Genomic DNA, 16362 nt, shown 5'->3' with positions numbered 1-16362 from the left:
TTTGCTTCTTATTCTGTTCAAGGCTGAGGTTATCCCAAACACTTTTATTCATTTTTTTTTATCTTACTTATTGTGCAAACAGCACTTTGTGAACAGCCATCTTTTTGACAAACTACCATCACAGCTTATAAATGAGGGTTTGTTGGACAGCTGGTAAATCATCTTCCTATTGTTTTGTAATACAGACATAATCAGAGAAGCTCAATTTTAGGTTTTCATTGGCTGTAAGTCATAATTAGCGAAATTAAAGAAGAAAATTATCGTAATATATTCTTCTATGTATAATTAATCTATATGAGTTTGACTTTTTGAACTGAATTACTAAAGTACAGTTTTAACATATAATGCAGTGTGCATATCTTCTAGGTTCAATGACCCGCTGCTAGTAAGATTATACATTATAGAAATAGTTTAAGTAAATCGTTATATTTTTTATTTTAATTTTTTTACTTCTGCGTACTTTTCACTTCAACCTAATTGCAAAATTTATGCCAAACTACTGAAAACTTTATCAACAACTGAAGAAAAGTAACAGATCATTAAAAATAAGAAAAGCCTGTTTGATAGACATTTTTAAATCTGGTTTTAAGACCCACTCTCTTAGGGTTTTGAACTGGTATACGGTGTTAATCAGTTTTCATATCCTTCTTGTCAATGTTGTATTTCATGTTGCTACTTTTACATGGATTCTTTAAGTCTAGTTTCAATAATCATTTAAATTCTTCCTTTTCTATTTATTCATTATTTATTCAATAATTGTTTTTGTTCAGTACTTTTTCAGTGCCTTGTGTTTTTAAAGCGCTATATATATAAAGTTGCCTTGTGTCGTTGATTATCCACTGAACGGTCTTACTTTACGTTTAACTCTCCAAAAACCTGCAACTATTGTGGCAATGGATTCTGTAATAGCGAACACATCGAGATGCTGATTTACAATCAGAAACATTTAAAAGTGCAAGGCAGACAGAATAAGACCAGTCTAGTTCAAAAAGTAATTCAAAAAGATTTTATTTATTAGAATTTTACAGTCACATTGTATCAAAAGCAAGCTTTATCTGCACCCTGACAGCAGCAGGTGAAATATGTATTAAGAATTTATTTTATATATGCATTGTTTTGTTGGGAAAAAACATCAAGTATATAGATTTAAGGCAAACATAAAAGTTTTATTATAGTAAAAATAAGTTACTCATGCAGCGAAAGGTTCAGTTTAACTGATGGTTATTTTAGAGGGTGAACCTAAAATAAATCTATACAGGCACCACAGATACAAACAGCTTTATATGAAAATGTGTTTTTCTAGAAGGGAATAGCATTACTAGAATACATTTTAAACAGATTCACAATGAATTGAAACACTTTCATAATGATAAAATTAACAAATACATAACAATATAGGGAAACTGTTGACTTAACAACAATAGCTCTTATGATTAAATCTTCCTGTCTTTGACCGAAAGATTTGTTGTTTGTGTCATTTTGAAATAAAATCTATGAAGCTACAAAATCAACTTGTGATTCCCTTGGTCAAAGGAAAGGCCAGTTTAAATGTTGTGTTGTATTTTATCTGTGAGGCATAGCTGCAAGTTCACAATACCAAAAGCACAAATCAGCATACAATGCTTGGCCTCATTTAGAAAATTAAATGCAAAAAGTATACAAATTACTCCATGTGTTTGTTTGCACATTCTGTCTTAAGCACAAGCTCTTCCATTTCAGTTCCAGACGTCACTGAAAACACAATTATGTAAAATTAACAATATTACTTTTATTATGTTATGAAACTTCAGGTTTCTGAATCATATCAAGTTTCCTCAAGTATTTTGAATTCTGTATTAATATATGGAATCCACATAATGCAGAAAATAACTTTCACATATAGGACATTGAAATATGTTTTTATTTTAACATACATACTATGCATCAAAATAAAGTATAGGTTGGCGATAAATTAAATAACTATGATATCAAAATGCATGTGGCAGCATGTATGTCAAATCAATAAAATTAATGTTTGTATAAATTATATTTTTGAAATAACCTTTGTAAGAAAATAAAAAATAAAAATCTGCCAGACATGCTTTGTTTTACAATCTGTTAATTTCACTGCCCTCCAAAATTACATAAATAAGTCAAATATTCCACCAGAACAATCAGAAGCATTATGATGACAAAGTTAAATTAATCATAAGGAGAAGTTTCAAGCTCACTTCCCATTACTGAAGTAATAAAGTAAAAAAGGGAAATGATCTGCCTTCTGACCTTAGCAATAACTGTCAGAGCTCGTTAATCATTAACTTCAGAAGTACTGAGAAAAAAGTAAACTGGTTAAAGCATCTCAATTATAAATAATCTGGTTTCAAAGTACAGCATCGTGTGTTTCCCGGCCTGGATTGCATTCATCAGATCTAGCGCCTTTGGCTTTTGTTCACCACACCATAAACTGGTTCACCGTTGGCACCAGGCTGAGGAGCTAGCCTTTTATCAATTTGAGGCTTATAGGTTTTGGGGGGAGGAGCTGGATGTCTGTCACTGTTCACTCTGATCTGAGCGTAGTCTGATGAGGAAAATCCAGTCTGTGCCTGTTGTACCCATCCGGTTCTGTTTGTAGGGATCTTGACTTCAGTGTAGCTTTGCTCCTGCAAAACATGTACATTTCTTACAGAGAGACTATAACTTTATGTTAAAATGAGGCATATTGAGAAAAAAAACATCAGACTCTTAAGCATTTCCTCTGGTGATCCAGCTTCATAATGAATCATAAACCTACACTTTACTGTGTCACATGTCTTATCTTCAGGTTCAAAGTCTGATGTTAGGTGCTGTGATGAAGTGATGAGCCTCTACGAACCAGCTTAGCCACTAAATGTTTCATATCTAAGATATAGAAGACTTGCACAATAATGGACTAACAGTTGTTTTTTATAATTGCTATAATTATGGTCATAATTGAGGAATATTTATGTGATAATTTAATTCTAAATACTAAAGATGGTACACTCATTCCATTAAGTTTATAAAAATACATTTAGAGTAACACAGTCAATACTTTCCATGACCTATGTGCAATTTAAGTTTTTTAATACTCTGCTGTGTTCTTATATGATTGCATGAATGGTGTGTACCATTGATGTTTGCATGAATGGTACACTTTATTGCACAGTTTGATAATTTAGATGCTAAGAGAGAAATGATGTACTAACCTTTACAAGCTTACACATTTTCCAAAGGCCCTTTAAATATTTTTTACGTGTTTATTTTATTTAAGCCATAATCATGTTGGTGGACTTCAGCTCAGCCTTCAACACCATTAGCCCAGACATCCTCCACTAGAAGCTCACCCAGCCCACAGTGCTAACCTCCAGCTGTTAGTGGATCACCAGCTTCCTGACTGACCGGCACCATCAGGTTAGACTGGGTGACATCCTCTCCAGTACAAAAAAATTATGACCCTCACCATCCTCAACAACACTGTGATCCACTACTGTGATCACAGTGTTGGCCAATGACGGTTCCTATAGGAACCATAATTTTTCTGGACCTCAGATGGTCCTCACACATAGACATTGCTAAAAGAAGACTCAGCAGTGATTGCACTTCCTGCATCAACTCAAGAAGTACAATCTTCCACATGAGCTGCTGGTCATCTTCTACACTGCCATTCAGCCTGTCCTATCTTTGTAAATAACTATTTTGTTTTGTCCATCACTGTGGGGGTTGTCTCATCAATAAAACAGGACAGATCCAAACTGCAATGAACAAATATTTATTATTCAAAGTCTGGAGAGAGGATCGCCGTGGCTGACCTTCCCTTCATCAAGGACTGGTAAAGTTCTAGGATTAGAGAAGGAGCAGCTAACATCTCTGCAGACCCCTGCACATCCTGCATACAAACTGTTTAGACTTTTACCTTCATCACAGAGTGCCATTTGCTGAAACCAGCTGCCACAGAGAAGCTGTTTCTCGAATGACACTCAAGACAGCTCTAACTGAGAAAATCCCCCTAAATTAGAAATTCTAAAAAGGTAATTTGTAGATTTCTGCCAAATTATAACACAAATTGCTGCTGCACATCTAAACTGTAACAATAGATGCTGTAAATGACATTATTGTTTATTGCACTACTAAGGATTTGTATCTCTTTAATTAATAAATCAATATTCAGACATACGAAACTACAAAACCAATACAAAGTAACCTGTTGCTATTGTGTTTAAATCTGTATCATGGCAAGAAATACACTAGTATCAGCTTGTATTGCTAATAGTAGTTGGCAAATAACACTGGCTTTGCAACTTGTATTAGGAAGACTTTGAAGTTGTAAATCACCTCAATTAAATTTTCACTTTCAAGGTAAGTTTAAGTGAGAATAAGACCTTTTACATATCAAGGTGTCATTGAGTAAAAGGCTGTTAATCATTTGCCTTAGGAATAATGTAAAACAACCACTAAATTGGCCTAGTCTAACATGCACCGGTCCGGTTTACTGCGCTTGGTTATGCTTACATCAGCAGGAGGCCGGAATGCGGCAGATCTGTCGTTGTTCACTCTGACCTGAGCGTACTCTGATAAAGGATTGTCTGAATCCGCTGGGTTTTTATTTACTTTAGTCTTCTTAGGAAACTTCAGTCTTGCATAGTTCATCTCCTGTAAAATTAAAATATTTTTCTTCAGAAAAGCTCAACATTCCTGTGAAAAGGATCTGATGAAAAAAACATTTATTAACAGCAACAAAACTGAAAAAATAAAAGAAACTGTTTACAGTATTCCTGCTGGAAAAAAAACATGGGCACTGACTGGCTTTAACTTTCTTTCACCCAATCAAATGCAACTTTCCTTTTTCAGTGTTTTGTTAAAATATTTGTTCAAGTCCAAAGTAACTATGAGAGCTGAGAAGATGAAAAAAAGTAGCCGCTGTGGTTCATTGTCCATATCAGTTATGAAAGAAATCTTGTTTTTCTTTTCATAAACTATAAAGTAATACTTATTTTAAACAGAAGGTGATATGAAAAGCTGTTTTTCCTTCTACTTTTTCATTTTATTGCATTTCAAGCCTCAAGTAAAGCTGAGCTCAACAATAAATATACAATCTAGATTAATCATTTGGGTAGAAAACATTAATTATTTGTAAAACTATGTAAAATGTATGGCTTAATAGAATAAATTGCATTTAGACCAAATCCGATGACTACCAAAAAAATATGACCTTTTCAGTTGTAGTGGAATCAAATAAAAATTGCTTAAGGACTGAATTGTCTATCAAGCTCATAAACATGAACATTTTTGTCAAGTTGAGAATCTAAAAATGTCCAAAAAATGTATCTGAATGTAACAGGAACAATAACTTCTTACCTCACTTGAATTGTCTGCATTGCTTTGGTTGTTACCACCTTTGAACAATAAAAAATATATTAGAATCAAATGATGAAGAAAAGAATGTAAAACCAACAGCGATACTAAATATTAACAGTTACCTGTAGTTCTAGAAGTGTTTTTACTGAAAGGGTTTTTCCAAGGCTTTCTGTTAATAGAGTAAGAGTGATTGATATTATTAAATACTAAACAAAAAGTGAATGGTTATCCCAAGGATGCAAATAGAATATGTATTTGCCCTGCACAAGTAATTTTTTTACCTAACTAATGATAACCACAACCTAAGTTTTACTGGTGAAAAGGTTTTAAGATGTGTTGATTAAATGGTTTTATTCAAGCAAAGACATAAAAAATCTTAGATTAAATTAGACAAAACTTGCTGTTTTATTCTTTTTTTAAGAACAAAAAACTGATTTGTGGAGACCCACACCCTCTCACTGATATCCTGGTTAATTTCTTTAGTTTTTAAATGGTGTCACACAAGGACTCTGTGTTTGAGGTGCTACCTTAAACTATTTACACAGGTTTACCTCCAATTAACTCATATTATCTAATATCAGTAGTTTTCAAGGCCATGACAACATCTAAGTTTTACAAAACTTTTAAAGGCCATTGTAATCTTAGTGTATATAAACTTGAAAAGGGTCATAAAGGTCTGCTTCTCATTATTCTGGCATTTAGCAAATCAAAAATGAATTACGTAATCCCAACAAACCCGGATAACTGTAGTCTGATTTAAAGCTGAATGGTAAGGAAATGGCAGTTTTTTAATCTAGTGTATCTAAACATCTGGTTTTAACTATATATAACAAATGTAACACTTTAAGCTTACTTGTAATTATGAATTAAAGCGCATGGAAATCTGAGGTTATTACTAAAACTCTGACAATGACAATGGTTCGTTTAAAAAAATAAAGGTATTAATAAGTAACTTCTTTGAATTAATAAGAATTAGTTTCATATTCATCTAAATGTTTTTTACCTTAATTCAATTACTGAGCCATAAGTTTACCCAATTGTTTATTTTAGAAAGCCTTTTTTCCACTTACTTTGACACAATGTAGTATCCCACACCAAGACCTATGACAACAACCAGACACACAACAACTATAGCAACGATGACTCCAGTAGATAATCCTGATGATGGGGTGCTTTCTGAAAGAAGAATGATACAAGATATTCTAATTCAGTAATTAATATTAGACGGAGGCTGACAAATATCCATAAATACTGGTAAGCTGTAGCCTTCAATGACTTGTTTTTCATGCCCTATAGATAAAATCATCTGCTGCAAATCTCAAAGTGCTTAGAAGTTACAGCGTACATTATGGCAAAACTAATAAAATACATAAATTGCTGAATACAACAAAACATCACAACTTAACAATATATAAACGAGATACTTTTGAAGGGGGTTCTGTGTTAGCATTTTTACACAGTCACCATCTTATCTACAGTAGACACCAGTTGTGGTGATCTTAAGTTTGGAGAATCAGCAAGAACATTTTATAATAAAGCCCTAAAGTCCAGCAGGTACCTGAATGGATTTCTGGCATCGAAAATGTTTCTAACCTAAAAATTCTCACAGTGATTCTACGAAATACTATTCACTGTTTATCTCACTGAACTTCTTTTACATCAGATAGTTACTGTGATCGCTTATACTAACAGACTATTGCTGTGCAATCAGCATCAGGAAAATAACATTCGATCACACTATAAGGCTGATCTAAGGCCACGGTAGGTGTGGGGGACTCCTGCAGTCACTACTTCCCTCTCGTAGCGGTGGGGGGGGAGGGGGGGGGGTGCACGGTATAATCCCCTGGTCATGCTACAATAGCTCTCTTTTCAACCCAGCACTTTAAGCAGCAAAGGGGAGCCTCTCATCTTCCTCTGTTCAGAGAACTGCCACATATGCAGGCAGAATCGGGGCTACCCTTACACATCGGAACCTAACCCGCAGACTGCCATGAAAACAGGCTGTTTGTGACCTTTCCTCAACTTTTGCAGGAAAAAAGCTGATCTGAAAATTGTCCCTTCAAGCTGTGTAGGGAGCTTAAGAACACAGCCACAGTAGGAAGGCCAAGTGGAGGTACCCATGTCCACAGCCGGAGCGCAGACCACCGGAGATCCTGCAAAGACCCTTTTGATCCAATGCAGGGATTCACAGACCAGCAAGCTCCCGCTAGCGTCAGCGCTATTTGCTTCCTACTGATAAATTGCGGCTACAGCCCTAGTCAAAGTAACTATGGTTTGTTTTTAAACATAGCGTTGTTTCGTTTAGCTGCGCAGTGGTTTGATAGTGCTATGCGCACATCATAATAGGGAGGATTACTGTTGATTTAATAGTATTTTGTGTAACTTTACATCAAGCTAATGACCAACCGTCACAGTGTCCTCTAGCTTCCTAAGTTACCAATTCATGTCTTAATTATTAATAATTACATTCATACAAATTACATAGCAAATCATTCCTAATAATTTTACTATCTCAAATAATGTTTTTTTTTTACAGGATTTGCATCGTGAATGGGTTGAAACTCATATCAAATGTTCTAAATTAGTTAAACTAATTTAACCTCATTCCAAATTTGTTAAGATAATTTAACCTCATTCCATATGCTTTAAGATGAACTTTGGTTCTTTAACTTAGATCTGCAGTGAACCAGGTTTCACTAAATCATTGTGATGATGGTTTTCAACTATTTTATTTGTTGTTTTGTTTCTTTTGTGTGTACATCGTTTCTTAGCTTTTTTTTATCTTAATTTTGCTAAGTGGTTTAATTAAGTTTCACTAGCCTGGTAGAGATGATTTGTTGATGGAAATATAGTTTTAATTCAGATAAAAAGCATTATATAGTGATGTTCTCTACATGTTCCTTTTATTTTTGTAAAATTATTTTACTTGACGAGAAGTTGTCACATTTATTCTATATGTGTGCAGAGTTTGCTGTTGAAAGAACACCAGTGCTTGAAATATTCTTTTCAACTATTATCCTGATATCAGCTGTTTGGGCTGATATTCACCAGACAATATACAGAGAGAGAGTTATTTATTAAACAGTAAATAACTTAATAACTATAATCGCACAACACTATTAACAGGTCAGTCCTTAGAGTAAATAATAAGACGTCTTTGTGGAAAAAACTGTGCAAAAACAATGGGATAGCATCTATATTTTTGGTTTTATTTTAATTTATGTTTTGTTGCAGTATTACTCATTAACCGCTAGCTTTTGTTTTACACTCTATTGTGAAGATCAGGATAGTATGTGGTATGCTAAAAATGGTCTCTGTTAACGCATATTGAAAAGGGTAAGCACAGAATATGAGAGTTGATGTTAACCATAAAAATCATAAATATTAAAAAGTTGAAAAGTTGAAATAAAAGGTTTAAGTCAGATGGCAAGTGACTTTGTATACTTAAACATTTATCCCGCAACAGAAGTCAATAACTTATAATCATTCAAAAACAGTATAAACAGCTATACATTGCTCTAAAGAATTAAATGTAAACCATTTTTTCTAAATTCAAAATCTTTACAACAAGGACTTTTGGAAACTTACCATATACAATGATGGCTGAAGGTTGAGATGTTATATATCTCATGGTTTTGCTGTTAAAAGTTTGACAGCTGTAGTTTCCACTTTGATTAACTTGAATGTTTGTCAGACTGAGCTCTGGTCCAGTATTACTGAGACGATTTCCATCCAGAAGCCACAGATATTGGGGAACAGGTTGAGACTCAACTGAGCAGCGCAGATAAATGTTAGATCCTTCTGGATATTTTTCTTCTGATGGAGACACCATCAGTTGTATATTATCTGGTCCATCTAAGTTTAAAGAAACAACAGAATTAAGTCATTCCAGTTGGTTCACAATACAAATAAGTTTAAAGTGTTAGTGTTGTAAACATCTTAAAACCAAACTTTTGATATTATGCTCATAAGACTGTGTGTTTGTGTGTGTGTGTGCGTGCGTGCGTGCGTGCGTGCGCGCAGTATAAAGGATGTGCACCAAATAGGGATAGAGTTTATGACAAAAATAAAAAACGTGAATTTTGCAATCAATCCAAAAGTCTAAAACCTCAGGCAAACTAATCAGAAGAACAAAACTCAAAAGGTATATTTTAAAACACATGGCAAGGGACGATAAGACCATGCTCTCGCACACCAGCACGCAATTTCCATTTATAGATCCGAACTGTATCTGAACGTTTGCATACCTGGTTTCACCTCAAGTTGTGCAGTCTACAAACCCAGATTAAATGGTCAAACCCAGATTTAATGGAAAGAAATGGTCAATGCAAAGCATCTCATGAATGTTAATGTGTATTAAAAATGGGTGAACTGATCGTTTTTTAATCCTCGTGAAATGGCAACCACAGAGAAAAAGTGTGAATAAAAATCACAGAGAGGATTTTATTAAATGTGTAAATCAGAGGTAAAAGCGCAGGTATTTCCCACAATTTAAAAAGTTAAACTGATTGCAGTTTTAAGTGCCGGCTGACAGCCTCACACCGTGCTCCATGTTGAAAGTCCTATGAGGCTGTGCATTCAGATCGACAATCTGAGGAGGGAGGGAGACCATGAGGAATTAGAGGTCTCCCCCGAGATGATAAAGCCCCCCCCCCCCAAAAAAAAAAACGAAAAAAAAAAAAAAAACGTGGGTTGTGGCCACTATTCCCTGTAGGTTATAGCACAATGCAATGTTCAGAGTCTAAAGCAGCATATTGGCCAGTCATCATTGGTCAGAAACCTTTGATTGCTGAAATCGTGTTTCCTTCTAGGTTCACAATTTGCAGGTCTTATAGCAGTGCCAACGCATCCGCTTGGTGTGAATGGAGGACTTTTACTCACGCTTCAACTGCAGGTTGCTCAAGTTTGAGCCACTTGTACTGACAAAGACTCGTGGATAGGTGTAGAAATATTTTCTGAAAGAACTGAGCGTTAATTTGGTTGCTTCCGATTTAAGCCCGTTTGCTGTTAGCTGAGACAATACTTTTCTCAATCCCGTAGCAGTGAAAATAAATGTTTCCAATTGCTTTAGTTTAAAGAAACTACAAACATCAGAAAAAGTGTAACAATACTACAATTCTGTGGTCCAAATGCAGGTTTGATCAGAAGGTAAAGAAACAGTTCAACAACTTACAGCTGATGGAGAGATTTACTGGATCACTGCTGTCTTCACTGACTGGATTGAACACATTGCAGATGTATGGTCCCTTATCATGACGAGTCACATTGACTATAGTCAGCTTGGTTCCTTTATCAGTGATCTGGATTCTGTCACTGGCTGTAATATTAGAGCTGCTGTTGGTCCAGAAAAAGGAGAGAGAAGATCCAGAGGAGGAACAGGACAGACTGACAGTACTGTTGAACTCCACCAAGTCTGTCCCGTGTGGAGCTACCTTCACATTGGAGACTCGTTCTGTGGGTGCAAAAAAAAAAAAAAAGTTAAACAGAGTAATGGTTTAACTATTATTTACTGTGTACAAAACACTTGGCAAGATTTTCTGTCTGACTGTTAAAAGAAATGTTTACGTTAATATAAGGCTATGAAGAAATTCCATCTTTATTTTATTGCCTAGTAATGAGGAAAAGGCTCTTTTTAAACTATAAAGATGCAAGATTAAGGTTATATGAGCATTTATTTATAAACAAAAAGAATCATTATTAAAATTATTTATGCCACTGAAAGAAAATCTGATATTAATAAATTGTGTTTCATTACACTATTTAGAGTATACACTATATAAAGTGACATACAAACTCTTTTTTAAATGCAGCTTTTAAATAAGTTACCTCATGAAGGACAGAAAATAAAATTGTCTAATTCTATCAGTTCATGTTCATTTTATTTCTATTTTTAGCCTTCCTGTCTAAAGTTTAGTTAGGTTATTCCTTCATGTCTGGCAATTCTTCATGTTTCCCTGTTAGATTCTGTTCTCCTCCTGCTCCTGCCAGTTCATTGCCCTCCCTCTCCTTCTGCTTAAAAACCTTGGCTCCTCTAACCTGTGTCATTTGCTCCACTTGCTGTTCCTTCTGTTTCCTCCCCTATATAGTCTGCCAGTTTAGTCACACTCATCGTTAGGTCCTCTGAGATGCTACCCTGTTCTGGTCTCCCCTTTGCCATGTTCTTGATTCCTTGTTTTTCGCCAGTCTACCTGTAAGTTTGTTATTTGTTTCATCTTAATAAATCATCACACTATTCACCATGCGAGTCACAAGCTCTTGTCTGCACTCCATCATCAAACCCACAGAACTTGACACTTTTAGTTTAGTCTATGACAACATGAAAAAGGCTAAAATAAACCCTCAAAACAATTTAAACACCATGCCCTGAGCCGAACAGATTCAAGACCAGGAAAAAAAAGAAGTAATGATTTCACTCTGAAGAGAAGTACTAAGTGATAGTCCTTTATTAAGACACCCATAGATCTGTAATCAGTAAGTCTGAGTTTAAAAAGCAGCATCATGAATGTTTTGGTGATATTCATTATTTTTAAATGGGATTTCAGGCTTGTTAAGCCAAGACACACAACAAATATTGGCTTGGTTGAATGTGCCTGTATTCTACTCAGATTTACTAAAATCTACTTTCTTGACAAAACCTGCAGCATATTACCTAACCCTAGGCACTTTAGACCATGACTTTTGACTTTATGATTTTGTTGTTTGGCTTATTTTTCTGATTTTCATGGGGTATGTACACTGCCTAGCCAAAAAAAAAAAGTCACACACTAATATTTTGTTGGACTGCCTTTAGCTTTGATAATGGCACGCATTCGCTGTGACAAGATTTATTTCCACCCAGATTTATTTTGCATTCATTTTTCACTAAGATCTTGCATTGGTGATGGTAGAGTCTGCCGGCTGCGCAAAGCCTTCTCCAGCACATCCCAAATATTCTCAATAGGGTTAAGGTCTGGACTTTGTGGTGGCCAATCCATGTGTGAAAATGATGGCTTATGCTCCTGAACCACTCTTTCACAATTTGAGCCTAATGAATCCTGGGATGGTAATCTTGAAATATGGCCGTGACATCAGGGAAGAATAAATCCATTGATGGAATAACCTGGTCATTCAGGTAGTCAGCTGACCTCAGTCTTTGAGCTCATACTATTGCTGAACTTAGACCTGACCAACTGGAGCAACCCCAGATCATAGCACTGCCCCCAAGGACTTGTACAAAAGCCACTAGGCATGATAGATGCATCACTTCTTCACCTGCCTCTCTTCCTATCCTGATGCACCTATCACTCTGGAACAGGGCAATAGCTGGACTCATCAGACAACATGACCTTCTTCCATTGCTCCAGAGTCCAATCTTTATGCTCCCTAGCAAACTGAAGCCTTTTTTCCTAGTTTAACAATTAGTGACCTTCTTAAAGCTACACAGTTATTCAGTCCCAATCCATTGAGCGTGGAAACTCTCTTCCTTTCACTAATAAACATAGCCCAGAGTTCTACTGTTGTTTTTCTTTGATTTGATTTCACCAAATATTTAAGTGATCGCCGATCACGATCATTCAGGATTTCTTTCCGGCCACATTTTTTTCCTCAACAATGGTTCCTGGCTATAATTCCAGTTTTTAATAATGCATTGAATAGTTCTTAACCCAATTCTGGTAGTTTGTGCAATCTCCTTAGATGTTTTCTGTGATTGATACATGCCAATGATTTGACCCTTCTGAACAGACTGACATCTTTTTCACGACCATGGGATGTGTCGTTCCACATGGTTGTTTAAGAATTGAGAAGCAACTCATTGCAAAAGTTGGGGTTAAATAACTTGTTGCCATATGAAACAAATTGGCCATGTAGTAATTATCCAAAGGGAGGCTTGTGCCTACTTGCTTAGTTAAACCCAGGTGGCAAATCTTGGTTTTTTTTTTGGGCCAGGCAGTGTGTTTTATTAGATTCTTTGTCTTTTTTATACATTCTACTATATTTCTCAACAGGTTTAAGTTTCTGTTTACCACACATCAGGCACAAGTTACTTAGCATTCCTGTTGTGTATTTAGTCTTTTCCTAGAATGACCCTTATTTCATGGTTTCCTTTGTAATGCTTAATGTTAATTTTCCAAGAAGTACTCTTTGCTTTCGATAAATTAGTTCTGGTACCTTCCTCACTCAGTTGTTGTTTATTCACTCTGTTTTTAAACTATACTCAACAAAAATATACACGCAGCACTTTTGGTTTTGCTCCCATTTTTTATGAGATGAACTCAAATATCTAAAACTTTTTCCACATACACAATGTCCCCATTTCCCTCAAATATTGTTCACAAACCAGTCTAAATCTGTGATGATGAGCACTTCTTATTTGCTGAGATAATCCATCCCACCTCACAAGTGTGACATATCAAGATGCTCATTAGACACCATGATTAGTGCACAGGTGTGCCTTAGACTGCCCACAATGAAATATAATGTTTTGTAAAAGGAGGAAGGCAGTGAGGGCAGGAGAGGTAATTAAATCACAGGCTTATATTGGCTAAGAGAAAAAAGGCTTAAATCGGAGGCAACAGGACTTTCGCTCAGTTCTTCCTGAAAACGTTTCGGCACCTATCCAGAAGTCTTTGTCAGTTTTAATGACTCGCAACCTGCAGTTGGTGCACCGCTGATTTTAAAAGGACATTGAAGCCCATCTTCGTAGGCACATTCTAAGTCAGATGCAAATCAATGGCCCAGCCGTCACTGTCCTGGGTCGTTAGAGGCTATTGCTTGGTGTGAGTGGAGTACTCGGTCACCTGAATCAGTTATCCTGACCCGGACAACTGAGAATTTGCACAGGCATACATTACCTAACTTGTACAACGTGCGACTAAATTTGAAGGTGATCATATATGGTTTGTGTGGGACCATCTAGCCACAGGACCGAGAAGAAGAATATGAAGGTGAGATTGATAATTTATAAATGAAGCATATGCTAGCCCTACAACAGAATTCCTGAAAACAAACAGGTTCGGAGAAGCACCATATATACTTGTGATTTAAATCTCCAAAATGTGGTTGGAGGTGAGTTGTCTTGCCAGGTTTAGAACCAAAATGTTTTGAGAAATTAAAACTAGACTATTGAACAAAAGATGAAGAAAAAAACTGTCCAGAATAGTTTAGGGCCTGTTTTAAATTCATGTATTAGTTTCTGAGTAAAAATTGCCACGTAACTGCAGAGCCTCAATAACTGCATTATTATAATAATAGTGGCAGAATAACTTTCTGGGATTAAAATAGATCACTGGTATATTTACAATTATCAAATAGGTTTGCACAAAGATTCTAACATTTATTAAATTATTTCCACAAATCTGGAAAAAGAAATGTATGTTTGTGTAATGATATGTTTCCTCAAAAATATTTTAATTTATGACAGGGTATTAACATTTTACGTCATAAATCATAAAGGCAGAAATAGATTTCTACACCTACCAAGTACAAGGACAGCTAAGGGCTGGGATGTTTGTTCTCTCCGGGTTTTGTCATTAAAGGCACGGCAGCTGTAGTTTCCACTCTGGCTGATATTAATGTTCTTCAGCTTTAGTTCTGGTCCAGTATCAGGCAGCGGGTCTCCATTTAGAAACCATGTAAATTCAGCAGAAGGTCTCGACTCAGCTGAACAAGCCAGAGTAATGTCTGACCCTTCTACATAATGTTCCGTTGATTGTGAAACTTTTAGTGTTGTATTTTCTGGACCATCTGGAGTAGAAGACACCGGAAATAAAAGTCATGCAAAATACATTGTTTTAGTTGAACAATGATATCTATCTGTCTAATTTTTTTAGTATACAAAAATGCTCAAATAAATGTGAATTTTCCATCCATTCATCCATTTTCTGATCCGCTTAATCCCTCATTTTCCATGTAATTTAAATTTCTAATGACATACAGAATAATGCATATTGATTATTGTTGAAGTGCAACTTATTAAGGATTGTTTTATAAAACTATACATAAAAATTCTTAATCAGATGTGACAATGAGTTAAACTCTGATGAGCATCTATGTTGACAACTCACAACTGATGAAGATGTTCACTGGAGAACTTCTACCATTAGAGACAGGATTTAGCACATGGCAGTAATATGGGCCGTGGTCATAGCGGGTCACATTGATTATCATCAGAGAGGAGTTTCCCTCAGTTATGTTGATCTGAACTCTGTCGCTGGCTGTAACATTAGTGCTGCTGTTCATCCAGAGGAAAGAGAGAGACGATCCAAAGGAGGAGCAAGACAGACTGACAGGACCACTGAACTCAACCAAGTCTGCACTTTGTGGAGTTACTGTTACACCGGAAACTGGTTCTGAGGGAAGAAAACAGAAATGTTTGTAAGTTTATAAAAATAAGCAAACTAAAAGCTAAGCACAACAATACTCAGAACAGAATCCACATTTTGATTAACTACGAAAACAGCTTAAGAACCACTGATCTGGTTCACATGTTTACACTAACAATTTTCTTCCTTGTAGGTTTGTAATAATTATTACTTACAAAAAATAACAAAAACATGCATGCAAGGATTCCTATTTCAATCTATGTTCAGTCTTCAAGTTCTAAAACCTTAAACCATGGCTGAGTTTTCTGTAAAACCATAGCTTTGATTTCTGTAAAGAAACATCACCATCCATCCAAAAGTCAAAAAGTTTGTGTTAAATGTCTTTAAAAAAGATACTTTTGGAAGACTTTCCTTTATAGGAATTGTCTGTCAATTATTTTGCATTTACCTCTTATTTCGATTTATTAAATTTTATTACCAATGCAGGGCCTGCTTATGAAGGTGGAAAGCTTGAGGGCAGTTTTCACTGCCGTTTTTTCGACTTTTCATTTCGTTCGCCTGTTTGCTAAGCTCAAAACAACCGCGCCTGGCTTGACGGAGAAACCAGAACAGCTGAGCATATTTACGACAGTGCACTTTTACTTTCGCCCTCTGGGGGGAGCCTCGCTGGAAAATCAACCCCGGTTGCATAGTATACCTTTAACCTGGG

The 16362-nt window shown here is 35.7% G+C and overlaps 1 protein-coding gene and 1 long non-coding RNA gene across 2 annotated transcripts; both read right to left on the bottom strand.

The window, feature by feature from the left end:
* Positions 1-1031: 1031 nt before the first annotated feature.
* On the bottom strand, positions 1032-9219 carry LOC105939678. Its single transcript, XR_004930711.1, has 6 exons — positions 8941-9219; positions 6423-6528; positions 5475-5521; positions 5353-5390; positions 4507-4647; positions 1032-2639 (listed from the first exon to the last, which is right to left on the bottom strand). It is a non-coding gene; the product is annotated as an advanced glycosylation end product-specific receptor (long non-coding RNA).
* Positions 9220-10237: 1018 nt separating this feature from the next.
* On the bottom strand, positions 10238-15671 carry LOC105923207 (carcinoembryonic antigen-related cell adhesion molecule 1). The gene is made up of 3 exons (XM_021314605.2): positions 15396-15671; positions 14809-15075; positions 10238-10804 (listed from the first exon to the last, which is right to left on the bottom strand). The coding sequence occupies exons 1-3, from the start codon at positions 15568-15570 to the stop codon at positions 10494-10496; spliced, it is 753 nt and encodes a 250-aa protein (XP_021170280.2). The 5' UTR covers positions 15571-15671; the 3' UTR covers positions 10238-10493.
* Between the last annotated feature and the right edge of the window lie 691 nt (positions 15672-16362).

This window comes from Fundulus heteroclitus, chromosome 3 (assembly GCF_011125445.2).
Source record: "Fundulus heteroclitus isolate FHET01 chromosome 3, MU-UCD_Fhet_4.1, whole genome shotgun sequence".
NCBI classification, from domain to species: domain Eukaryota; kingdom Metazoa; phylum Chordata; class Actinopteri; order Cyprinodontiformes; family Fundulidae; genus Fundulus; species Fundulus heteroclitus.
Note: the sequence above shows the minus strand (reverse complement) of the source record. Positions and strands in the feature narration are given on the sequence as shown.

Excerpts from the sequence above, each read along its gene's own strand:
- LOC105923207 (XM_021314605.2), bottom strand. The coding sequence starts at position 15,570 with ATGAACAGCAGCACTAATGTTACAGCCAGCGACAGAGTTCAGATCAAC. Across the intron at positions 15,076-15,395 it reads AGTGAACATCTTCATCAGTT|ATGGTCCAGAAAATACAACA; the intron begins GTGAGTTGTCAA and ends CTTCTACTCCAG. Across the intron at positions 10,805-14,808 it reads CTTAGCTGTCCTTGTACTTG|AACGAGTCTCCAATGTGAAG; the intron begins GTAGGTGTAGAA and ends TTGCACCCACAG.